General features: G+C 25.8%; 1 protein-coding gene across 1 annotated transcript in view; it reads left to right on the top strand.

Annotated features, from left to right (window-relative positions):
* LOC111681939 (rho guanine nucleotide exchange factor 10) overlaps positions 1-27,716 on the top strand; it is a 274,085-nt gene that overhangs the window by 241,142 nt on the left and 5,227 nt on the right. Inside the window, exons 2-4 of the mRNA XM_046945748.1 lie at positions 19,046-20,142; positions 20,266-20,508; positions 22,917-23,754. Of these exons, the coding sequence (XP_046801704.1) occupies positions 19,046-20,142; positions 20,266-20,508; positions 22,917-23,754 (2,178 nt within the window). The remainder of the gene's footprint in view (positions 1-19,045; positions 20,143-20,265; positions 20,509-22,916; positions 23,755-27,716) is intronic.

Below are 27,716 nucleotides of genomic sequence, written 5' to 3'. Positions count from 1 at the left end.
TAAAGTTAAACTAACAAATTTATGCAAATAGTAATAAGAAAAACTATGGCAGTTAGAATTCTAAGGAAATAATGAAATTAAAATTGTTTGCAACAAAAAAATTCTAATGATTTTATTAAGAATTCCGTTTAAAATAAGACAAAATGATTAAATAAGGAAAAAATGTTTTTTTTTTATTTCAAATCCCACAAATTTTGTTTATTTTATTTTCTGCATAACAAATTGACCCAAAATATCACGTTCTCATGAAAGCAAAAGATTTCATTCATAAATTTGAAATGTATCTTGGGGTTTTGTGGCGCCTTTTTTTAATGTTTTATATCGTCTTCATTTTATTCTCAACATGTTTTTTTATTAAGGATTTATAATATCAGCAATGACTGGAATATTTTATAATCTTTTTTAATTCATTATTATACCGCCAAGTTTTTCGCTATGTTTTGCAAATGTCTACATTTTGGGTGGCTTTTCGTTGCTTTTGTTATGATGCCGCTTCTTTGTTGGGGTTTCAAATCAATTGATATTATTGACAAATACATATAATTTTGATGATGACTTTTTTTGATATAAATTTTGTTTTTTGCAAACATTGTTAATTTATGTCTTTTTTATGGAGACAAGGAGAAACGATGTTTTTGAACAATAAGGATTTCAAAGAATTTTTTAATGTTTTTCTATGTTAAAATTTCAAAAGAAATATGTAAGATTAAATATCAGAATCTTATGTACCCTTCACCAAAGTGTGTAACATTATTAAGTAGATAGATAGATAGATAGATAGATAGATAGATAGATAGATAGATAGATAGATAGATAGATAGATAGATAGATAGATAGATAGATAGATATATAGATATATAGATATATAGATATATAGATATATAGATATATAGATATATAGATATATAGATAGATAGGTAGATAGATAGATAGATAGATAGATAGATAGATAGATAGATAGATAGATAGATAGATAGATAGATAGATAGATAGATAGATAGATAGATAGATAGATAGATAGATAGATAGATAGATAGATAGATAGATAGATAGATAGATAGATAGATAGATAGATAGATAGATATATAGATATATAGATATATAGATATATAGATATATAGATAGATAGGTAGATAGATAGATAGATAGATAGATAGATAGATAGATAGATAGATAGATAGATAGATAGATAGATAGATAGATAGATAGATAGATAGATAGATAGATAGATAGATAGATAGATAGATAGATAGATAGATAGATAGACAGATAGATAGATAGATAGATAGATAGATAGATAGATAGATAGATAGATAGATAGATAGATAGATAGATAGATAGATAGATAGATAGATAGATAGATAGATAGATAGATAGATAGATAGATAGATAGATAGATAGATAGATAGATAGATAGATAGATAGATAGACGGACATAGCTAATGCTAGACCTAAGGACACTTTAAAGAGTCGGAAAGTACAAACGCAATGACAAATTTATATTTACTTCTCACAAAGGTGAAGGGGAACAAGAGCAAAGTGTTGTTTTGCCTTTTTTTGTGTAGCAGATGACAAATTTATTTTTGATTAGAATTTTTGTATTTTGCAAAATTTATGATAATTTAAATAAAAGACTTAAGACTTAGGTAGAAAATTCTAAGAGGTAAAGGAAGTTATAAATAAACAATATTCTTTTAGAAGAAATACAAAAGAATTATAAATTGTTAAGGGAACATTTATAAAATGTTAACAAATTTATAAATAAAAACCGCAAAATCTGCAAAAAAAACTGTTAACCATAATTAACTTAAAATATAAAGCAAGGTCTTTAAAAATCGTTACCAATTTGAATTTTTGTAATTTTAGCTTACCACCTACTTTATTCACAACCATTGTAATTTTAATCATTTCAAGTAAAATTGTCTAACAAAATCTAAATTTATTTAATATCTCAGCTAACGTTTAAGACAACATTCATTTAACTAGCTTTAATCTTAAAAAAAACCTATAATTAATTGTTGCCATATATACACTTTAAGAAAACTTACTAATTAATGTTAATCATACGCCTCTGTACCAAATTTAAACTAGTACAAACTTATAGAGGAAAATTCTAAAAAAAAAGAAACAAATAATTAAAAACTCCTACATTTAAAATTTGTTGATTAATTGAACAATAGATTTATAACAACACAAGGTAATCAACAATGGCGCTTAAGATTTACTAAAATCTTAAATAAAAGAAACCAAAAGAATAGATATAATACAATTGAAATTAAAACAATATAACATAAACAAAAGCTCCACCCTTAACGATTTTTTTTTTTTTTTGTAAATAAACATATTTGCATTTTTAATAATTATAATATGACTTCATGTTTATATTTTTATTTTATTATTATGCATAAGCATAAATAATATAGCTTTGTATGCAAAAGTTTAAATACATATGTTTTTTTTTATTTGTAGGATCTAATAATAATGCAATAATTTGTAAACAAAATGTGTTATTTCTCATGTGACAATAGCTGTAATTGCTACAAAATTTATTAAGTTGATTATTCAAGAAATATTTGAAAAAAATAAAATACATAAAATTATCAAGTTTGTTAACTTAACACAAATTATATTAGGTGAAATGATAATAAATAAGCAGCAAAGGAATTTTATTAAATAAACTTTTAAACACTTACTTAGTGACACTTTTTTGAGTTTAATTTCGTATTTAGTAAAAATGACAGATTTTCTAAATGTAATCTGTTAGATGGAGGTTGCATTTGACCACTCGTCCTTTTCTTAGAATGATATGCCCTGGAATACCACTGCAACCGTTAGTCCACTTGGTAGGGTTTTAGACTTTGTCTTGTGCCTTGGAATTTTATCCATAATAAATAAAACTTAAAATTTTTCAAAAATTATTTTCAAAATATTCACAAAATTCGGTTTTCAAAACATTATTGAGCAAAATTAAGATTCAAAATTAGCTTCATGTGTTAGCTTTCAATTGGTATTGATATCATATATTAAACTTAAAAATTAAAATGCTGAAAATTATTTAATCATACCACAAAATTAACAAAAAAAATCACTAAAAATATTTTTAAAAATATATAAAAATTATTTTTACTGCTTTTTGCAAAGACTCATTAAAAATCAAAATTAGCTTTATGTGTTAGCTTTCAAACGTTATCAATATAATTTTTGTAAACATAAAAATAAATATTCTATAATTAATTATTTAAGCAAACCTCTAAATAAATATTACTCATACGCTCCAAAAAAAAATCATTTTTGATATTTTAATATTTTGTTGATTTCAAAAATTTCTAGCTTAAATTATAATATTTTTTTGTTATATTTCTATTTTACTATGATAAATCTATAAAGAATACCAAAAATTTCTATTTACCCCTAATAATTTTCTAAGTATTTTCAATGCTTAAATACACAAAGTGTCATGTGGAAATTTATTATTTTTTTAACCATATTTTTTTTTTTTTTTTTGCAAAAAATCAACTATTTACATACAACACCTTTAAAGAAGCAATCGCCATATAATATTTGCATGTGAATTGTTTTTTCTTTAAACAATTGAATTTAACAACTGTTTATATGCAGTATGTTATCGGTATTGTAGTATAAGAGTGTTTTTTTTTTCTCGTTTCTTCTTATTTGCCAAGGTGTTGTCATTTATGTATTTAATTGTCTTTTGTTTGTGTGGTTTTTACACTCATTGTTTGTTGTTGTTATTGTTGGCTTGCTTAGCGTCTTTTAAGCCAAAGGTGTCAATTTGTTTTGACTTTCGTATAAGCCAAACCAAATGAACCAAACAGCCAGTCATTCAGTCAGTCAAACCAACTTGTATTAACCTGACTATGATCATGATGACGGTAGTGTGGTGGTGCTAATGGTGATGTTGATGATGGCGGTATTGCTGATGTCAGAGTAGTTTTATTTGTAGTGTTGTTGTTATTCAAATACAGTTGTTTGTTTAAGTTTGGTTTGAAAATGATTGTTTGCTACTATGGTGTTGGCGTTGCAATTTAATTATGCAAAAATTCATGGTAGTTTTTTTTTGGTTATTGGCTGTTTAATGAAAATTCCGTCTTAAGAAAGGAATTGATAAGAAATATTTGGAAAATATTCTTAAAGTACTAAAAAACTAAAGCTTAAATGTTGAATAAAAAACAAATTTGTTTTTTTATTTAAAAATTTGTTTAATTCTAAAGTCTTTAAACTACTTAAATCAAAATTAGCTTTAAATTTTGTCTACTAAACGCAATCAATATGACTTTTCTAGTTCTTAAATTAAAAATCTGAAAAAATCTGTTTTTCTGCCATATTTTACAATTAATATTAATCATACGCTTCCTTGAACAATTTGAAGAATTTAGATAGTAATTAATGTTATAAAGATTCCTTTTAATATCTTATATGTTTGATTAACGCTCTAAGATGTTGGTTATTTCCTTTTTTTGAATTAACAAAATTTGTATGATGACGTATGAGTAATATTTAATTCATATTTTTATAGTGTTTATATGTTTAAATATTTATAAAAATTTTTAAATTATAATAAAAATAAATTATTTTTATGTCATTTTAAAGCTAAGACTTAAAGCTATTTTTGATATTATTTGAAAATTGAAAAATTTTAGTTAAATAGTAAAAAAAAAAAATTAAAACCAAAAACCAATTTGTGAAAAATTTTAAATTTTCATAAAAAAGTAAAACTTTAGAAAGTTATAACATATTTTTTACTTAAAACTATATGTTTTTTTAAGAAAATTCTTTCTTGAACGAACAATTAAAGAATTTTTAAAAATTCTTGCTTTAGGCGTATGATTAATATTAATTTTTAATCAAAGATCCTTAAACAGCTTTAAATATTGTTTAGTTTTTTTATGGTTTTAGTTACCAATTTAATACAAAAGACATTTATTAAGAAAATTCGAAAACTAATTTTGTTTTTTCTTTAAATAATCTTATAAAACATAAAAGGTTAATTTAACCCTTTGCAAATATCATATTAAATTTTAATAATATAAAATAACATTATCTTTTAACATATATACCCCTGATAAAAGATAAATTCTTAGAAATTCTAAATACTTTTTCTTATATTTCTTTAGTAAATTCCAAGGAAACAATATGGTTTTTAAAGTCTTCAACCAGAAATTTAATTTATTTATGTATTTCCTAAAGCAACAAATATTTGTTTAACCAAGCATATATTTTTTATATTAAGCTTAGTTAGATACATACATATACTCTTAAGGCTTCATATTAAAATTTTGCTATAAGTTGTATTTATGAATTTTCACATAAAATTTCTAAAATACATATTTACATTTTTAATTGCCTTTTTTCATTTTTATAGGTATTATATAAAATTTTCTAAAAATTAAATGTCATACTAATAGCTTATATGTTTGTGTTTCTATTTTACTGTTTATTAAATTGAGTTTTAATTAATAACCAGAAATTATCTTTAATTCTTAGAATTTTAAACTAAACATTTAGTAAACATTAAAAGGAATTTCTGGGAAACAATTTAAGGCCTTATTAGGCATTTAAGAGAAAGGCAATTATATTCATATATATCTACGTAGAAATTATTAGGTAAATTGTTAAATCTCTTGTTAAAATAATATATTTGAGTTTTAGTTTAAAATTCTTTAATTTGCCTAAAATGTTTGTCTTATTAGCTTAAGCTTTTTCATTAAACTTAAAAAGTTTTAAAATATTTATAAAAAATCAAAAATAGCTTAAAGTGTTGTCTATCAGTGGCAATAGATTTAGTTTCTTTAGTTATAAAATTAAACATTTTAAAAATATTTTAATAAGTTTACATCCACATGTCATGTGTGCTGCTTTAAAAATTTTCCATAATTATTTTTAAACTATTTTATAGAAATTAATTAAAAATCAAAATTAACTTTATATGTTAGCTTTCAAACGTCATACTTGTAACTTTTGTAGCAGTAATAATAAATATTCTATAAATAGTTAAGTAAACTAACTACCTATTTAATATTAATCATACGCTACCCATACCATTAAAAAAACAGAAGTAAACTACTTCTACATATTTTTATTTTAAAATTTAAACAGTTAAATTGAAGATAACTTGTTCTTGCAAAACTTATGCTGACGATACATTTTATTTCGATTTTATTTAAATATCAATAGAAAATTTAAATTATTAAAAAAAAGTTCAAACAGAAAAAGGAAAAAAGTCTTATATGAACTAAAGTCTTTAGTATGGACTTTTAATTTATATATATTTTGTTTTAATCACAGTTTTGGTTGTTAAAGTTTTCTTAATAACTTTACAATTATAACTTCAACATAAAATTTATAAAAAATAATTTTGAAGATATTTTTAAATAACTTTTATTTTTGTTAACAGGTTTATGTTAGAAATCAAAATTAGTTTTTAATGTTAGCTTTCAATCGACATTAGTTTTATGTTTGTAACTTAAAAACAATAAATCCTATAAATAGTTATAAAACTTTACCCATAATTGATATTACTCATACGCTCACTTAAACAACACTTCGAAATTAAATTTTATGAAGAAAAGCTAAATATTGGCTTTCAATTGTTATTACTTTAGATTTTGTAGCTTCAAATAAAAATTCTCTAAATATTTGCTTAATTCTACCATCAAATTAATATTAATCATACGCTCTCTTAAACACCGGTAGAAAATTCAGTTCTATATGTTCATATATTCAATTTAAATCTATATATTTCTAATTTAGGTATTTATAACAAATTAACACAATATTTAAATAATTAATATTACTGATACGTAGCGAAAACCCATTTTTTATCTTACTTTCCCTTTTTCTTTAAAATTATGTCATATTTTATTAACAAAAATTCTAATACCAATTTCTATGTAAATATATTCTGAAAACAATGTATAAAACTCTCTTAGTACTTTAACTAATTGTTTGTTAAAAATTACATAAAATTATATGTAATGTTTCTTTTTGTTTCTAGATTATTAAGCAAACGCCTAAAATTATGTAAATTTATTTATTAATGTTGTTTTTTTTAAGGCTGCTTAATACCATTCTAAGAACCATAAACATATTTACTAAAACACGCCAAAAAAATATGAATTTATAAACCATAGACAATGTTGCGAAAAAAAAAAATATAAATTATATTTTATACTTTGTTACACCTTAAATGTCATCAAAAAATCCCCTTTGTCAAAGTTCTCCCTTTTTGTTGTTACATAAATTTCAAACATAAAAAATTTTACTTTTAATAAAGTCAACCCAGCAACCAACCTTTTAATTTTCATTTTCATAGAACAACAACAATAAATATTCTGATTTCAACATAATCATCAGCAAACAACACAGCATTTTTACCGTCTATGTTATAAAAAAATATAATATAAAACAAATTCTCTTAGGACAAGGCGTGTATAAATTGTCATATGTCTGAAAATATATTTTTTCCCCCAAAAAAAATCTACATATTAAAATTATGCTTGATATACCTTTTTCGTTAAAGTTTATTTTTAGCTTGACAATATCTTAAGCATTACAGGATGTTACACACAGACGTTTTAAAATTACGAACAAATTTCTGTAAGGATTTCTGGTATTTGTTGTAAATAATATAGAAAATAACAATATAATCATTTCTAAACTGATTTAAAACAAAGAAGACAAAATTTTGTAAACATTTCAAAATATTTTTGCATAATTGAATAATATTTTAGGGGGCTAAAAAAAATGTTGACTAATATTTTAATGGTATTGTAAAGTTTAATGCTTAAACTAATTTTGGTTTTTTAGTTTTTGTAAAAAAATAATAATTTTTATAAGATGGCGTATGATTAATATTAATTTGATAAAAATTAAATTTTTTGTTTTACATTAGATTTTTAACAAATTTTTGTAAGATTTAAATAACACACAAATTTTTTAAAGTATTCTTGGTTATTAATTTTATAATTATAATGTTATAATTCGCAACCAAGTTTTAAGTATATAAAATAACATTTAGGGGATTTAAAGTCATATGATGACCTCAAATATTTTAAGAAAATTGTGATATTATACTTAAAACTAATTTTGGCTTTTAAAAAGAGTTTTGTGCAATCAAAATTAAAAAAATAACATTTTGTTTTGGATGGCGTATGAGTGATATTAATTTCGAAAAAAATTTTATATTTTCTAGAAATAAACTGAGCTTCAGGGGATTTTTGAAGGCATAGATGTTAAATTAAAATAAAATAAATTTACGTTAATCCATTTTTGTTTAATACCTAAAAGATTTCAGATTTCACTAGAGAGAATTTAAGAAGTGATGAAGACATCTACTTTTTTAATGGGATCGTAACGGTTTTATCTAAAGAAATTTCAAGTTTTGACGTTTTATGAGAAAATGGGCTTTTTAAAATAAAAATGTTGTTGTTGGTTAGTTAGTAAGTTAGTTACTTAGTTAGTTAGTTAGTTAGTTAGTTAGTTAGTTAGTTAAAAGAAGGTTGTCTATATACACCGATCGATCATGATGCTCCTCTATCAGTGCTTCAAAAGTGAATCGAACCCACAACGGTCTAACTTGAAATGGTTAGGTGAACTTCGGTAGGTTAGTGATCTAGTCTGACACGATAGAGGAATAGGTGTATTTATTCAAATTTAATGTTTATTCAAAATAACTAATGAATAATTATTTTTAAAACAAAAAACTTAAAAAAAAATTGAGGGCGTATGATTAATATTAATTCATACAAAATATTTTTTTATATAATGACGAGGAATATTTGATAAAAACTATATATTTTATAATTTCGCTTCATGAAGTCTTTTAAAGCAAATTATTTGCAAACTAATTTTGAATTACAAAAGGTTTTATTTATACGATGGCGTATGATAAATGTAAATTTATAAAAATTATATAATTTCTAAATAGTGATTATAAAACTGTTAAAAGAATTGAAGTTTATATTCCTAATCAATATCAGTTTTTGAAGTTTTATGAAAAAGGTAAAACTAAATTTTTAAAATACCATGACGTATGATTAATATTAATTTACAGAAATAACAAGTAAATATGAAATAACATGTAAAATATTTTTAAGTATTTCAAATTCTTGAATTTTCATATTAGTTTTTTCAAAAAAGTCCTTTAAAAGTTATTTTATTTATTTCTTTCTTCTCATTTATTTTTAATATTATAATTATCTTTGCTTGCTCTCCAAAAATTCCTCTAATTGTTCTTTTCATAATGTTACTAACATTTTCTTTTTAATGTTCTTCACTTACATACATGTTAATTTCATACTTGTAATAAAAATCTTCATATTTTTGTTATGTATGCCAACGCCTAACATCCTGTACCTCCTCCTTTAAGTCGTCTCTTCTTTTTTTCCAAAGTAATTATGTTCTTTGTTAATTTCTATAATTGTTAGAACAAAAAAAAAACGTATAAAGAATGTAATTAAAAATATATAGAGTGTATGAAATAATGTTGACTATGACGACTTAAAAAGTTAATATGCCATAATAGGAAACGTGCAAGTCAACATGAAAATGAAACGAGAACAGGGTCCTTAACAACCAAAACCTTAATTATAGCATGACATAAAATGTTGACATTTTTTCTTTAATATTAAAACATAAAATATCACAACAGTTCAAAAAAAAACATAAAGTTTAAAGAGAGAACATGATAAACATAATGAAACAGCTGTCCCCAGCTGCTGAAAATATTAAAGAAGCAACAAATTGTTGTGGATTTTATTTTTTTGAAGACCAGCAGCTATAAAGAAGTTTTAAAAAGTTTTCATAGATTTCTCATTAAAAGTTTTAAGTTTAAATAGCTAAACAATAATAAGTTTATTACTGAAATTCTCTAAGGAGTTTTAAATATTAAATTTATTAAAAATGTAAATATTTAAACTTTATTTAGGCAATTTGTATTAATTTATTACTTTAAGACTTCTTTTTAGAATTGATAAATATTATTGTTCTACTAAAAGTTTATTCTCTTGTTGTTTTCTTTTAAAACAATAAAGCTCTTAGTTTAATTACTTTTTTTTATTTGTAAAGATTTTATTGATTTAATCTCTTTTAAGAAAGTGAAAATATAATCTTCCATTAGATGATTACACAAAAAAACAAAATAGCAACAAGTACGAATATATTTACATCAAACGCACTGAGTGCTGTAAATATCCTTGTAAAAGAAAATTGATGTAAATGTAAATTTTTAAAAGTAAAATTTAATGAAAATTTAAACATTTTGAAAATTTTATAAAAAATCGAAATTAGAACAGAGTCTTAGCTAAACAATAAGATTTTTTTCAACAAAATATGTTATCTTTTAACAAAGTTATGAAATATTTGCTAAAATAGCCCAAAATGAAAAATAATTAAAATTAATCATACGCCTTCATAGGATTTTTTTTCAAATTACAATTTTTAACTGTTAACAGCGTTTAAATGTGAGAATAATAAAAATCAAAATTAGCTTAATAAGCTTACTAACAAATTTACTTTAAAATATTTATTTAAGCAAAATAAAAAATAAAAATCTGAAATTAGAAAAAAGTTAAAAAAATATATTTATTAAAAAATTTTGAAAAAAATCAAATAATTATTGTATTTATTAATATAATAAAATTATTTATTATATAGTTTTCTTAATAAAACTTTTATATTTCATATCTAAACTTAAAAATCTTTACTTTATGTGTTACAAACGCCTTAATTGCTGTCACATTTACTTGTAAGTTTTACATCCCTCTTATTAAGATCTAACAGTTTTTTTTTAAAGACAGTGTCACTGTGTCAATAAGATGTTTATAGTTTAACAACACGTTTTTTGTTTTTGCCATACTCTAACACATTTTTCCAAGAATTTAAACTCAAAAAAAAAAAACCTTTACACAACATTAAAAATGCTCATAAATTAAATTGAAAACAAATGAAGACCACGAAAACCACAACTTGCAATAGACAAAAACAAACCAATAAACTAAAGCCCTTTATTTAGCTTAAAGCAAAGGCAACAAACAAATCTTATCTTAAAATCTCCATACAAAAAACGCCTACAGATGCACACGCTCACTCATTTTACACAAAAACTAAATATGTCTGTCCATCCGTGCTGTTAGTCAGTCAAACTTATAGGGCCATTTTTGATAGCTATTCAAACAAATAGACAGACAGACAGTTTGTGAGTTAGTAAGTCACCTTAATCAGAGAGCCAACAACCATCCAACCACTCACTCATGTAACTAGACCATGTTGTTGTTTATACGGATTACAAGGAAATAAAGGGAAATTTGAATTTTCAGGAAAAGAAAATAAAACAAAAAACCCAGCTAAAAATATCATCACACACCGACACAATTTATATGACTACAACAGACTTTGAGTTGTAGTTGCAAGATGTTTGGTGTGTTGTTTTAACTCATTGTAATTGAGTTTATGTGTCGTAGAGTAGTCGCGTGTGCCTGTGTGCGAGAGTATATCCTGCTGACAATAAATAAAATTAAAGTGTCATGTTGCGAAAATAGAACAAAAATAATAATTCGGAATAAATTACTAACACATGAATAAAATTTCTTAAAATATTCTATTCTATTGCAAATTATCTAAATAAGAAACAAAAAAAACTATTACTTTTCTTTTTAGATAACATTTAGGAAAACAATCAATATGAAAGTCTTTAAGACTATCAATCATTTAAGTTTAAATTTTTAAATCAATGAAAATTACATGTGAAATCATTAATACAGCAACATGTTGCGGGCTAAGTATAAGAGAGAAAAAAAAACATGAAAAACAATTATAAACCAAGTAACCTATAAAGAAATATTATAATAAAATTGGCAACAAGTAAATATGTATTTACATTTAAGTTAAGTAAACTACCCAACGACCCATATTTTCTTAACAGCTAAACAACTGAAACCTTTTCATTTTATAGAGTATTGAATATCAGTTAATAAAATACAAAAAAACACACACTCTCAAAAGAAAATAAACAAAAGTTTAAAGAAACTTAACCGATATCATCCATATCCATAGTTTTTTTTCATGTTGTTGTTGCTATTGCTTTATCTTTAAACATTTATCTCTAAAGCTGGCTATGGTGTAGTTAACTGCTACGTCTAACTGAATAAAATTAAGTAGAGGCATTCAATAAGCAAATACTTGCTACAACTTAAACTAATGAAAAAAGAAATACTTTAAACACAGAGAGAAAAAACTTAATGAAATGAATGACTTTATATAAAGCTGTTTGAATTTGAATGCATATAGATAGATAGATAGATAGATAGATAGATAGATAGATAGATAGATAGATAGATAGATAGATAGATAGATAGATAGATAGATAGATAGATAGATAGATAGATAGATAGATAGATAGATAGATAGATAGATAGATAGATAGATAGATAGATAGATAGATAGATAGATAGATAGATAGATAGATAGATAGATAGATAGATAGATAGATAGATAGATAGATAGATAGATAGATAGATAGATAGATAGATAGAAAAATGGATAGACAGAATGATAGACAGATAGTTAGTTAGTTAGTTAGTTAGTTAGTTAGTTAGTTAGTTAGTTAGTTAGTTAGTTAGTTAGTTAGTTAGTTAGTTAGTTAGTTAGTTAGTTAGTTAGTTAGTTAATTAGTTAGTTAGTTAGTTAGTTAGTTAGTTAATTAGTTAGTTAGTTAGTTAGTTAGTTAGTTAGTTAGTTAGTTAGTTAGTTAGTTAGTTAGTTAGTTAGTTAGTTAGTTAGTTAGTTAGTTAGTTAGTTAGTTAGTTAGTTAGTTAGTTAGTTAGTTAGCTCATTTGAATCTTTAATGTCTTTAGTATACTCAGTTGTCATAACGAAACATACTTACAATGATCATATTATTATTAAAAAGTAAATTTATCATAATTCCACCAACTACAAACATATAACAAACACAATTTTTCTTTACTTGTACCTTGACGGTTTCACAACAAAGGCAACAGGCAAATAAATGTTAAAAAAGTACAAGATCTCATCCACACAGCAAACTCAACTGTTCAAATATTAACAGCAGTAGTCGTATTCATAGTACCAGCAAGTCCGTCTGTTTTGTCAGTCCATCCACATCGTTTATTTAAATACAATAACTTTGGCAATAATATATTTTTTGTTGTTTTATAAACCTACATACATACAAAAATATTATTGTACTCTTGAGTATATGATTAACAAAAAAAAAAATGCTTCAGTAGTTGACAAGTTGTTGCACATCCCCTGGTTGCTACTGCCGATAGTACTACTAACCAATATATTATTTTCAGTACTCTACTAGCACTATTTCAACTTTTATGTGGTATTAACTACGTGCTACATATTATTTTTGTTTTTTTGGAAAATTCTGTTACTGGTTTATTTTATTCATTTGTTTATTTTTTGTTCCTGAAAAAAAAAAAAAAAAGAACTTGTACACGTTTTACGCACATTCTATATATGTATGTAGGCTGACAAGACAAAGTCATTTGTCATGTGTAGAAAAAAACTTATTTAACAACTTCCACTAAATATTCTTTCACATAAGACTAGAAAAGTCAACAGAACTTCTTTATATCTGCACAGAGTACAACTAGAATAGAAACTCAAAGTTTAGGCAATAACAAATCTTATACTTTTTACATGAGTTACTAACCAAAACATTCTCATTTAACTTTTTGACATTAAAGTTCGCCTTCTATGTCTTCTTCTATTATGCCCACTTGTTTGCCTTCGCAAATCAATATTAAAATCATGAATGAATGAAATATGTAATATTGTTTTTTTTTACTTTTTTTTTACTCAAAATGTTTTTATCTAGGTCTTTAGGTTTTATTATCTTGTCATATGTCCTTGAGACAGACTAAATATTTTACTTTATTATTCTTTATTTATGTACATATTTCTTGACTCTTTTTGGTCATTGATGGTTTTTTTGTTTGCAGCTTTAAAAGTCGATTTTTTTTATTGAAAAGTAAGCAAAAATATCAAAAATTATTGAAAAATTAACTTTTTAAAAAGTTAAGTCAAGTAGAAAAGAGGATTGTTTTAAGGGTTTTTTTTCTTTTGAAATATACTGAAGGAATTATGTTTTAGGTTTTAAATGGCTTTTAAATGTAGTAGTTACTTAAAAAAATAAACTTTTTACAAATGTTGAATGTTTAAAGCCTAAGCTTTAGATTTGGTAAGTAGTTTTTCTTATGAAAGGCAACTTTTTGTTACAAAAGATAATAATTTAAAAGAAAATGTTTTAATTCTCTGAAAAATTTAATATTTTAGAGAAAGAAATTGTTATAGAAAACAATTTTGACCACAAAAATCAAAAAAAGTTTTATCATAAAAAAAGTTTTAAAGAAATCTTTTGCAAGAAAAATAATTCGATGAATCACCTTTAACAAATGGTTACAAAAAAGCTTCAATACTCTTTCTCCTCCTTTGTTTTATTTTGCTTACTTTGAAGAAGCTCTTTTTGGAGAAGAACTTGTCTAACAACGTTTTTGATTATCCAAAAGCTTTTTCTAAAAAAAAATATATAGAAACATCTATAAAAACTTTGAGACAACAATTTTTTACGCAAAAAGCTTTTTAGTTTTTAGTTTTCATTTTGTGGTAAAGAAAATATTGATGCTTGCTTATTTCTATTCTAAATAAAAAAGCTTTTTAAGCTTAAAATATTAGTCTGTGTTTTAGTTTTTATAATTTGTAAAAAGTAAAAACCTTTCTTTTTGTAAACTTTTGCTATAAGCTTTTACAAGAAAAGCTTTTTGAATTATAAATTGAAATAAAGTTTATACAAAAGTTTCTGTTTTTATAAAATATATGGAAATATTGTTATTTCCTGCTTATTTCCATTCTTAATTAAAAAGCTTTTAGAGCTTTTAATATTATAGTCTACCTATATATGTAAGAAAATTTTTATATTCTGATAACGTTTACAGCTTTTCTTTATGATTGTATAGAATATAAAATGCTTTATTTAAACAAAGTTAAAGTAATTTTCTTTTCAAAATTTTATAGCTTTTAAGGGTAATTAAACTCGGTGTTATTTCCGTCTGTTTATCCATAATACCATGATTTTTTAGGGAAATCTGTGTATGTGTGTCTCTTTGTTAAATGTGTGGGTATTATTGGTTTCCATACATTAAACAGTACATCAAACTGTTGAAATGATTAATCGATTTGTTCCTGTGTATTGAATATTTTTGTAAGATTTCATCTAGTTTTGTATATTATAGTTTTTTTATTTCTATTTAATGTATTTTGTCGATTTCATGTTGGGCCAATAAAACGCGTTTTAATGTCAACAGAAACTAAAAAAAACTAAATAAATAGAGTCAGTTTGTCGTATTCGTATTTGTATTTTAGTTGACTTTGTCTATTGGCGATATTTGATAAAGATTTTTATTTTATTTGTATATATATTTATTTATATATTGTTATTGCTTTTATAGTTGATATTTACTTTCCTAGATTGTCATCGATTTTAGTACTTTTTTGTTTTTTTATATTTTCCTTAAATTGAATGTGTATGAGTAGTTGTAATATGAATTTGATTTAATGTTAATGGTAGAGCTAGTGGCGAAGATGATAATGATATTATACTTGATATTGACAACAACATTGTTGATGATGTTTATATTGATGTTAATAATTATAGACTTGTGCTATTTTTCTTGATTTTCCTTTTATTTGTTATTATTAATGTTTGTGTATTCAAATGTTGAACACAAGTCACAGTCAATAGAAATTTTAACATACGTTCACATGTACATGCATATGAATGTGTTTGTTATTCGTTTGTAATGAATTCTTGAAATGGCTGAATGAGTCAAATCCTCTGTCTGTTTTGTGGTCCTCGAATTGAAATTAGATGTTTATTTACTATTTTAAGTATGTATGCTAACATATGCTTGAAATTGTGTAGAAAAACTTTGTTTTTGTATATAGAAAGCAGAAAAAATATATATAAATGAAAGTTTATAAAAAAACACCATGTGTGCTTGTTATATCCACAATAAGTATCCTTCTTAACAGCAGGGATTTTATTATTTGAAGAGTGTGTTAAGTTGAACAAAAAATTACAAAAAACACAAAACCAACTGTTGGCGCTAACGACAAATAATACGAAACTACTTCCAGAAAAAAAAATTGAATAGATTAATTCTCAAAACAGGTATTTCGCTAAAACATTTACTTTAACAAAACATTTAAAAAAATAATTTCAAAATGATATCATTTAAAAAAATCTTTTTTTAAACAGCTTTTTCAAGAACGCTTTTACAAAGAGCTTTCATTAAAGAACTGTAAAAAGCTACAAAATTTTCCCATTAGTTTTCAGATTTTTTCTAAAAACATTTTCTCAAAAAAGCTTTTCATAGAAACACTTTTTTCTATGAGAGCTTTTTACAAAAAAGAAAAAAACAAATACTTAAGAGTTTTAAAGTAAACTTTATTTTATAAAAGCAATTCACAAAAAAGAAATTGCTTAAAAAAGTTTTTCTCAAAAAAAAAAAAAAAAAAAACTTTTTTGGAAATAAGCTTTTACACAAATTCTTCTTTTTAAAAGAATAAAAAACAACGTTTTCTTAAACAAGCGTTTATCAGAAAATCCTTTTCTTAACAAAGCTTTAAACAGAAAATTATATTCTTAAGACATCTTTTTAGCCAAAAGCTTTTAACAGAAAATCCTTTTAAAAAAAGGCATTTTACAAACTATTAAAAAATTTAACAGGAAATCTTTTTGACAAAGGCCTTTTATATTAAAATGTTTAAAGCTTCTACAGAAAAAAACTAAAAATCATTGTTTTAAAATTGCTTTTTATAGTAAAACTTTTGTCTCAAAAATTTTGTTTTTCGCAAAAAGTCAATATTTTAAAAATTATTTCTAAATTAAAACTTTTTCTAAAAACACTTTCACAGGAAAGCTTTCCTTGATAAAAGCTTTTTACCATAAAAACATTAAAAAAATAGTTTTTTCTCTATAATTTCACAAAAAAATAAAGCTTTTTCATATAAAACTTAAAGAAAAGCGAAATATGTATTTACAAAGGAGCTTTCTCATATAAATCTGTTTTACATGTTTTTTTTAGTTTCATTTTACACCACAAAAACTTAAAACAATAAGTTTGATACAAAAGCTTTCTTAAAAAAGTTAAACTTTTCTGAAACCTTCTAGTCTATAATATTTTTAGGCCTTTGGCAACTCTCTTTTTTTTTTCTTTATTTATGTAAAAAATTATATTTATAATCAACATGTTGTCGCTATTACTTCCTTATCCCTCATAGTTTTTGTTTTATGACTTTCTGTTTAATATAGTGTGAGATAGTTTTGTATTTCTTTTTATTTTATGCCAAAGTGTTTTTTTATGACCGATACCGATGAGCAGTTTTATTTTCCCTAATAGTTCATCTCAAAACACTGACCCTTTTTAATGTGCGAAAAAAAATACATATAAACAAGAAATATACAAGTAAGCTTATCAACAGCAACGAACGTATGAATGAGTGGACAAAACAAATTCCATACATTAAAAGCAACATTAAAAATCCATAAACATACAAACCATATTCTTGTACTTATCTCCTCTAGCTTTTTTTCATCTTCAAAAAGTTTTTTATAAAGTAAGAAAAAGTCTTATACAAAAAAACATTTATTTATTTATGTTTTTAGCTTTTTGCCCACTAATCTTTCTTAGGAAAAAGTAAAACTTGTAATTTTTTTTGTATTTGCCATTTGTTGGAGGTTCTATTTCTATTACTTGTGTTTTAATAAATAAAAGTTCTTGACAAAGGAAATTGTAGCTAAAAAAAGGAAAAAAAAAGTGAATTGAAAAACACCCACTCATTAAATAAACGTGCAGCGAAACTAAATCAAAATAATTTTTAAGTCATAGATACGTACGTTTGTACATAAATGATGATGATTCAGTGGTTTAAGTTGGAAAACTGTGTTCACATTAACAAAATTTTCTTATTTTATTTAAAGCTTTAATAGAATTATCTTTGCTAGTGTCAGCCATTTGTTTTTGTAAAAGCTTTTTTGTTATATGAAATAAGTTAAGCTAATCGTGCTTCAAGATTTTGAAAGTAAAAGCCATTTAGATTTTCTTTTGAGTGGGGTGTAGAGGTCAAAAAACTTAATTCAATTTAATAAGTACTCTCTTTGTATTTAGTTGTTACACGTGCCTAGAACTAAATTAAGAAAGTTTGTGTTTTTTTGGTTATCGTCAAGAACATGTTACTTTTCAAATAATTGACAAACAATATGTGCAAATATGACATAAAGTTATTTTACCCAAAAAGAAAAACTTCAAATTGAAAGAAATTGATTAATGGTTGGTTGCGAAATTTTGACAACAATTTCTTTATTTTGTGGCTAATCAAAGTTTTAGAAACTTTTTTAAGGTGGTTTGTCATATTAGGGAAATTCTTATCAAATTAACCCTGAATGTTATTTACAAACATAGATTTTGACATGAAAAGCTGTATATTTAAAAACTTATTCTTAACAAAGGTATAGAGAAACTTGTTAAACTAAAAAAGAAAGTTTTTCCCTAGAAAAACTATTAAAAACTATTTTGTAAGCTGTTTTACCATAACTAAGCTTTCTTCCCCACAAAAAAGCATAATTCATGAAAATTAGCTTTTACCAAAAAAGCTTTAGCTAAAAAACTTTTTAATCAAAAATAATTTTCTAGATGAAAGAAACATTTTAATCAGAAAAAGCTTTTACTTCAAAATATTTTAAACAAAAAGAGCTTTATCAGAAAAATCTTTGTAACAAAAAAAAAGCATTTAAAATCTGAAAACATTTTACTAAATAAAAGCTTTATTTATAATCGTTAAAAGCCAGAAACTTTAACGACAACATATTTTTAACTATAAATAAAGCTTTTTAACGAAAACAGCTTTGATTAGAACAGCGTGTTAACCAATAATAAAATTGGTATATAAAAAGTTCAGCAAAAATTCTAATAATTTTTTTTTCTTTACAACTTTACAGATGAATCGAAATTAAATTCCGGTTCTTGGGAAGATCCCCTACCCACGACGACCACACATCACAACAATAACGCCAGTCAGAATCTAACGAATCTAGGCAGCGCTCAAAGCGCTAAAAACGGCAACATAACGACAACAACAGCACAATTACATAATCTCACAAATCTAAGACGTCCTGACACCTTAGCCACAGCACGTCATAATCTCCAGCCACTGATTATACAACCGATAACAAATCTACAACATCATCACCAACATCATCAGCAGCACAGTCAACATCATCAACAACATTCAGCGTTTACCGGCAGTGTCTTAGGCCGCTGTAACGAAGCGGCAGCACTACAACAACAACAACAGCAGCAACATCATCAACAGCAACCTCTACTACAGGGGGCTGCTGTAACCGGCAGCACAATAGCTGGCGGTAGTTTTAACGCCAACGGCGGATCGACTGCCGTTGGTGGCGCCACTGACGGTTCGGCGGGTTCGCCCAATAACATAGCGGTTGTCGAACATTTATCGGACTCCGCACAAATAGATTTTCAAACAAAATCACCTTTACCACCTAACAGCTCTTCGGAAGACGAAGAGTTGGCCAACGAGGAGGATTTAAACGGCAGCGTGACGTCATCTCTGAGTGCCACAAATCAACGCAATTCACAATTGCGTTCCACTTTCAATCGGGCCAAACAACACTTGTCCTTTGACAAATGGCGTTCGTCGAATGCCAACAATTCAGCTGCTGATACAAGCAGTAATTCAAGTACAAGCAGTAGTGGTGGTGGTGGAGGTAGTGGTACATTAACACGCCGAGCCAGTACAACTTGTGCCACCACAATGCCCACAGCCCATCAACCGCCGCGAGAAGACATCACAACACCGGGTGAAACGCCTGGTGGTAGATTGTCTCGCTGGTTTTCTATACGACGCGGTTCATCACATCAATACGATGTGGGCGGTCGTGATGGCAGACAATCGAATTCATCGAGTATAGATTTACCAGATTCTGTGTGTGATGGCACACAGGCATCGCCACAAAAATTAACAAATTCAGCGAATTCATCAAAATCTGCCTGTAAAATGCCTGGGGTACCAGAAGTAAGTACAATAAAATACGTAAATTAACATAATCTTTAATATCCTGTCTATGTTTGGCAACACATCCTGTTAAAATATTATTAACTTTTATTTTTCGTTTCTTTTTTTATTTAAAATTATTAGAATGAAGATGATGATATTTCATCATTAACCGCATCGACTTCTAGATTCGATTTGGATTTAATGATACCACCGGGTAGTCGTGCCAACGGTACTGCCCGTTCGGCTCACAATCGTTTGGTCCAGCCCATGTTACCACCAGCGCCACCTGGTCTTTCACAGCAACAGCTTAAGCGTCGCCATATTGTGGCTGCCATTGTTCATAGTGAAAATTCATATGTGGCAACTCTACAACGTCTAGTCAATGTAAGTTTATGTAAAGTGAAATTTATCTTTGTGTGTATTTGTTTTTCCTTCGAATTCGTCTTCATGTATGCAAATTTTATATTTTATTTGTTTTAATTAAAGTAGTTTTTGTTTTCTTTTAGTATTTTGCATTTTAGTGTTCATTAATTTTCTTTAAATCATTTGCACTTTCGTTTTTACTTCTTATTTTTAAGTCTTCCATTAATTAAATTATTTTGCATGTTTTAAAAACATTTTTTTTAAATATCTCGAATGTGTGAAAAAACACATTAAAAAATTCATTTAATTTTCTTGAATTTAAAATTATTTTGATGCAATAAAATGGATAATAAATTGTTTATTTTTCTATTAGTGCTTATTTGTACTTTTTTCAATATCTTGAGCCTTTCTATTGTTTCTACACCCGCCATCAAATAATAAATTTCTGAATTGTTTAAAGTATAAAAATTGTATATATTTCTCTTCCCAACATAATTTTTTTACTCAAAAAATATTTTTTTCTTTCAGAAAAAATTTTTCAAAAAAAAGCTTTTTTATTAAAAATAAAAAAAACAATTTTCTTAAAAAAACTTTATTTAAAATTTTCTCCTTATTTCAATTTTTTGCATGTTTTCACAAATATTCATAAAAACTTTTTTATTCTACCCCCTTATATATATTCATACTTCATATTAATACATTTTTATTATAAATTTTATTTCTTTACATGCCATCCATCCAAATTTTATATAAATATAATTCCATCCCCCTCTCTCTCTCTCTACTACTACTTACTACGTCACGTTATTAAAATAAATACAATAAAAAAAACAAATTGAAAATAATTAAACAATTAATAATTTAAATTAACATTTTAATCATCATTTAATACTAACAAACATCCTCCCCAAAAATAAAAAAAATAGTTGCAAAATTAAAGTAAATAAAATTGTACAGAATTTTAAAAATATTTTTTAGTTTCAAATTGAGAAAAAAGAGGCAAAATTAAATTCTATCAGTTTTAAGTGAATGTCAGTTTATCATTTTAAAGTGAATGAATAAAACAAATAGAAAATATAATATCCTACGAAGTTTTTGGTATTTGTTCTAACTTATAAGCTTTGATAAGTAGAACACAAAATTGTCTACTTTATAGTTTAGTCTATAGTCGAGTCTATAGTCAAGTCTATAGTCTAGTCTATGGTCTAGTCTATGGTCTAGTCTATAGTGTAGTCTATAGTCTAGTCTATAGTCTAGTCTATATTCTAGTTTATAGTCTAGTCTATATTCTAGTTTATAGTCTAGTCTATATTCTAGTTTATAGTCTAGTCTAAACTCTAGTTGATGGTGTATAGTCTTGTCTATAGTCTATTAACTAGTCTGTAGTCTAGTCTAAATTCTAGTCCATAACCAAGACTATAGTTTAGTCTATAGCCCAAACTATAGACTAGGCTATGGGCTAGACTATAGACCAGAGTATAGTCTAAAGTTTTCATTTCATTAGTCTATAGTCTAGTCTATAGTCTACTCTGTAGTCTAGTCTATAGTCTTGTCTATAGTCTAGTCTATAGTCTAGTCTATAGTCTAGTCTATCGTCTTGTCTATAGTCTAGTCTATAGTCTAGTCTATAGTCTAGTCTATAGTCTAGTCTATAGTCTAGTCTATAGTCTAGTCTATAGTCTAGTCTATAGTCTAGTCTATAGTCTAGTCTATAGTCTAGTCTATAGTCTAGTCTATAGTCTAGTCTATAGTCTAGTCTATAGTCTAGTCTATAGTCTAGTCTATCGTCTTGTCTATAATCTAGTCTTTAGTCTAGTCTTTAGTCTAGTCTTTAGTCTAGTCTATAGTCTAGTCTTTAGTCGTATCTATAGTCTAGTCTATAGTCTAGATAGTCTAGTCTATGGTCTAGTTTAGGTTCTAGTATATGGTCTAGTGTAAAAACTAGTCTATGGTCTAGTCTATAGTATAATTTATAGTCTAGGACATAGTCTAATCGATAGTCTAGTTTATAGTATTGTATATAGTCTAGTCTATAGTCTAGTATATAGTCCAGTCTATAGTCTAGTCTATATTGTAGTTGTGTTGTTTATTGTGTAGTCTATATTATAGTCTAATGACTAGTTCATTGTCTAGTCTATATTCTAGTCTATTGTTTAGTCTATATTCTAGTCTATAGTCTATTCTATACTATGGTCAATAGTCTAGTCTATACTTGAGTTTACAATATAGTGTATATTTTCGTCTGTAGTGTAGCGGAAAATTAATTTGGTGCTTTGAAACCTAAGAGGTACTTTATTCCATTTAAAAACAAATTTTGCCTCTTTTTTTCTGCTATCCAAACATGAAAAAAGTATTATTACTTTTTACTTTATAACCTACAAAACTCTAAAACAAACAATTTCTATTTTTTCTCTCTCTATTTTCTTTAGGATTACAAAAAACCTCTTGAAGATAGTAGTCCACCCGTGTTGAGTGCTACCAAAATAAGTACACTCTTCCATCGCCTGCCAGAAATTCTCCAATCTCATCAATTGTTTCGCATCGCTCTCGCTGAGTGTGTACGCAATTGGGATCGTGATGAAAAATTGGGTGATTGTTTTGTGAGCGCCTTCAGTAAGCCACGTATTTTAGAAATCTATTCAGGTTTCATAAATAATTTCTCAGCTGCCATGGAATTAGCTAAAATGGAAGAAAAACGCAAATCAGCATTGGCGGATTTCTTCAAAGTTAAACAAATAAGTGCTCACGATCGTTTAAGTTTCTTTGGCTTAATGGTTAAGCCCGTTCAACGTTTTCCTCAATTTATACTCTTTCTCCAAGACTTACTCAAGTATACACCCCAGGGACATCATGATCGCATGTCGTTACAATTGGCTTTAACACAACTAGAACTATTGGCTGAAATGCTAAATGAACGTAAGCGTGAGGCAGAACAATATCAAGGTTTCAAAGAGATGTTAGGACATATAAGTGGTACATTCAATACACGTTCTCTAACTACAACCGAAGGTAATCGGCCACGTTATCTACTGCGTGAGGATAATGTAACACATATGGAATTTAATCAGGCTGGTTTTATAGTCAAATCCAAACAACGTCGTTTGCTGTTGTTGAACGATAAGGTCATTTGTGTTTCGGTGGCACCCAAACAGTCACATGATTTTGGCGCCACCGAAAAGTTGACATTTAAATGGATGTATCCAGTAACGGATGTGGAAATTGTAGATAATAGTACTTCCGCTACCTTATCGAGAATATTAACTGCTGGTAAGTGAGAAATCCTTATCCTTAAGAAAATATAAATCAAACTTTCATTCACTCACTCAAACTATAACTTCATGACAATTGCACTGTACATGTCAACATTTTTAACTTAAAACTTAACTTTTACTTTAAAATTATAATTATAATGAAAATGAAAACAATTACTTGGCAGAAAACTGAAAGAAAAAACTCCATCTATTTTCTTGTCTATTCATAAATAGCAGCATGAATCAAAACGCAAGTAACAAAGATGCCATGATCGTTCAAAAACCTTTAAATAGTTTGAAAACTCCTCCTTAACATGTCAATGACTTGAAAACGAGAGTGAAACTTAAATATTAGAAAATTTCCTAGCATTAGTTTTTGTTTTCGGTCTTGACTAATGAATTGCGTGCCGTTAAATACCCCCAGCTTAGTTTTTTTTTATTATTTTTTTTACTTTATGATGGGGGCCCATCATAATATTTGCGTCCTCACAAACAAATAAAGCGTAAAATACGAAAATACTCACCATTATTATTAATATATGTGTAGAAAAGATATAAATAGTAATAACGCTATTTTACTCCTTTCAAGCATAACAGAAATCATTTAATAAAAAAACCATTTAAAAGAAACAAACAAATTTTTAAGAAAAAATACTATAATAAATAACTTGCGTATTTTCATTTGTGTATAATGAAAATGCAGTACATGCGCGCATGTGCAGTAGAGATTTTAACCCTTGAAAGAGATTTTTCTTTAATAATTGATCCCTGCATTACTTTTTTCATTCGTTGAAATGTTAACTTTTTCTAAAACGATCTCAGGATTCAAAACAACCATATGATCGTTTGGACTTCATTCTTCATTTCAATCATGATTTTTTTCATTCCCTCCAGAAACTGTAGATTTTACAAAGTGAAAATTCATTTTTATACTGATCGAAGGCTTAACTTCGCCAGTAAAGTTAGTTTGTTATTAGATTAAGTAAATTCAAACCCCTTCACGGTTTACGCCAAAAAACTTAATCAAGTATTTGACCATAGTAGTTCTATTTAGAAACATTGTAATTGTTAGATCAAAAAGCGAAAAAAAAGATCAATAAACAATAAATTATTTATTTGATTAGAATAAAGATTTGATTTGATGAAATAAGTTCAAACCTTTCACGGGTTACTTTAGAAAACTTCTGAAATCTTGTTAATAAAGTATTCGACCATCGAAATTCTACTTAGAAACAGTGTCATTGTAAGATCAGATAACGATCAACAATCACTTATCAATAAACAATAAATTCTTTGCATTTTGAAAACTAATATAACAAGATCAGTTACAAATCACTTTGTTTTTACTCTTAATAGTGATGATTTACTCATTAAAGTTCTTTACTAATATTGTTCGTTATAAATATTGTGTATGAATTGTGTAAGGAAACTTCACTCCTATTGCAAGATCGTTTAATAATCAATTTGTTTCAGTTTTTTTTTTTTTTTTTTTTTTTTTTTTTTGAAAACTACGAGATCAGTTAAAAATCATTTAGTTTTAACGCTTAATGTTGAAGATTTACTTGGGATTGAAATATATTTGTCAAACAGTTGGCAATAAACGATCAATACACTTTTAATACCCAAGATCATTGTCATTATTTCGGACATATATTCTTACATCAGTTGGCTATCAACATTATTTAAAGATCGTTAATTTACTTTGGATCTTTGCTTATTAAAAGATCATTTAGAGATTACTTCGTTTTGAGAATTCTATTAAATTGTAGATCAGTTAGAGATCAGCAATTTCACTCCTATTGCAAGATCATTTCATATTAAATTTGTTTCTTCTTAAAAGCTAATATTAAAGATCAGTTGAAAATCACTTTGTTTTTGTTGATAATTTTATTGCAATTAAATTACATTTCTCGATCAGTTGACAAATAACGATCAACACTTTTTACGGATATTCAAAGATCATTTAACAATCAAATCGATTCGTGTTTGGTAATGAATCTGATGGCGATCAACCATCAGAATTCTACTTAGAAACAGTGTCAATCACTAATATTACACCAATAAATTCTTTGCATTTTAAATACTAACAATCACTTTGTTTTGACTCTTAATAGTGATGATTTACTCATGTTTGGTAATTAATACGATGGCGATCATGACTGTTTAATGATATTACAAGATAATTTAATGATCACTTCGCCTTTTTGAAAATTAATATTGAAATGTCAAAAAAATTAAATAAACCCAATCTTTAAAAAAAAGCAAAAATGGGATCAGTTCATAACTGACAAGTTTTCAAAATAAACCCCTACCTACGTTTAAGGGTTAATTAAGCGAAAAACTAACAAATAATAGTCATAACTCTTATAACCGGTGATTGAGTGGTGGGAGCTTTTTTTTTTTTGTTTTTCTTCTTAGCGCATTTAAAATAATAACAGTCTTTCAATATCTTCATGTTATGATGATTTTTAAAACTTTATTTACAAGCAAAAAACAAAGTACATACAATGAAAAAAACCATTGCGTTTTTCTCAACAAGTTTTTGCTGCAAAGAAACGAAAAAAAACACTGAAAATGGGGGGCGAACAAAATCAAAAGACCAAAAACTTTAATAGCAAAAAAATATGTTACTAATAAAACACTATGATTTAGTTTAACAGGCTAAAAAGATACAATTGAAATAAAAAGGAAAAAAATGGTCTTGTTATTGAATGTAGACAATTGGCATCAAATGTCAGTTTATGGTTTTGGTTACGTTTTAGTTTAAAATTAACTTTTTTTTTACCGATATCTTGCCGTTGGAAATTTCAAGACAGACATAAAGCAACTACAAGTTTATAAACATTTATTAAAGTGGTCACTGTATGTTTGTTTCTTTTTTTTGTCTTGATTTAAAAAAAGAAAATTGTAACCTTTACTTTTTTTGTAAAGCGCGTTTCCATTTGAATTTTCTTTCTTTTCCTTTTTGTCATGTCAAAAATTTATTTTGAAAATAAAATGAACAAACGTTAGTTTTTCATGTTAATTTGTTGATTTATGCAATTTGCCAATAATCATAATTATTGTATTTCAATACATTTTTATTATTGTTTTTGATAGTTAGGGAACAATTCGAAAATGGGAAAAATAAAACAAAAAAAAAAGAAAAACGAAATCATTGTTATTTTTTGTAGTTGTTGTTGGTTTGTTTGTTTGTCTAACTGAATGATTGCCATGGTTGGTAACTCAAGATTGTTGGGAAAAAGGGTATGGTTTCCGCTTCGGATGTAATAAATTGCTAAAGAGATAAATAAAGTGAATTTTTATGGTTTGTTTTGATTGTTTATGAAATAAACAATCCATTTTGTTTAGCAGGCCTATATAATGAAGTAGTTTTTTTTTTTTGCTTTTTACAAATAATACCAAAAGCTGCCAAACAGTTTATTAATAATATAATTTTTTAACATTTTTCTTAATTTTTTCCCCATTTTTTTATAATTTATTGTTTAGAAAAACGACTACAAGAAGATGAAAATAATAGAAAAAAAACTTCCTAAAACGATAACGATCAAAATACGAAAAAAAATCAACCACAAATAAAACAAAAAGTTTAACTAAAAAAATAATAAATAATAAACGTTAATGCGGAAATTTTATTTTAAACAAAGTTTTACTGATTATTAATATATAAAGGTAGACACAATATATATAAAATGAAAGTAATTGTTAGACACACTTTGCTCATAAAACAAAAAAAAAACTTGTTAATAAATCTCTAGAGAATTCTTAGAAAAGTTCAAAATTCTAATTTGTGTTAGAAGTTTTTATTTCCTTAAGGTTTTGTGTTACACTAATTGAGTTGCCAACTTTAAAGAGAAATTGTAAAATGTTTGAACAAAAATTGTTAAAAATTTTAGCCATTAGATTGAGGGCATATCAGAGCATAGATTCATTTATGCTGGAGGTTATTTTTTGAAAAATAACTTAGGCTTCCTTATT

This window comes from Lucilia cuprina, chromosome 3 (genome assembly GCF_022045245.1).
Source record: "Lucilia cuprina isolate Lc7/37 chromosome 3, ASM2204524v1, whole genome shotgun sequence".
NCBI lineage: Eukaryota > Metazoa > Arthropoda > Insecta > Diptera > Calliphoridae > Lucilia > Lucilia cuprina.
Note: the sequence above shows the minus strand (reverse complement) of the source record. Positions and strands in the feature narration are given on the sequence as shown.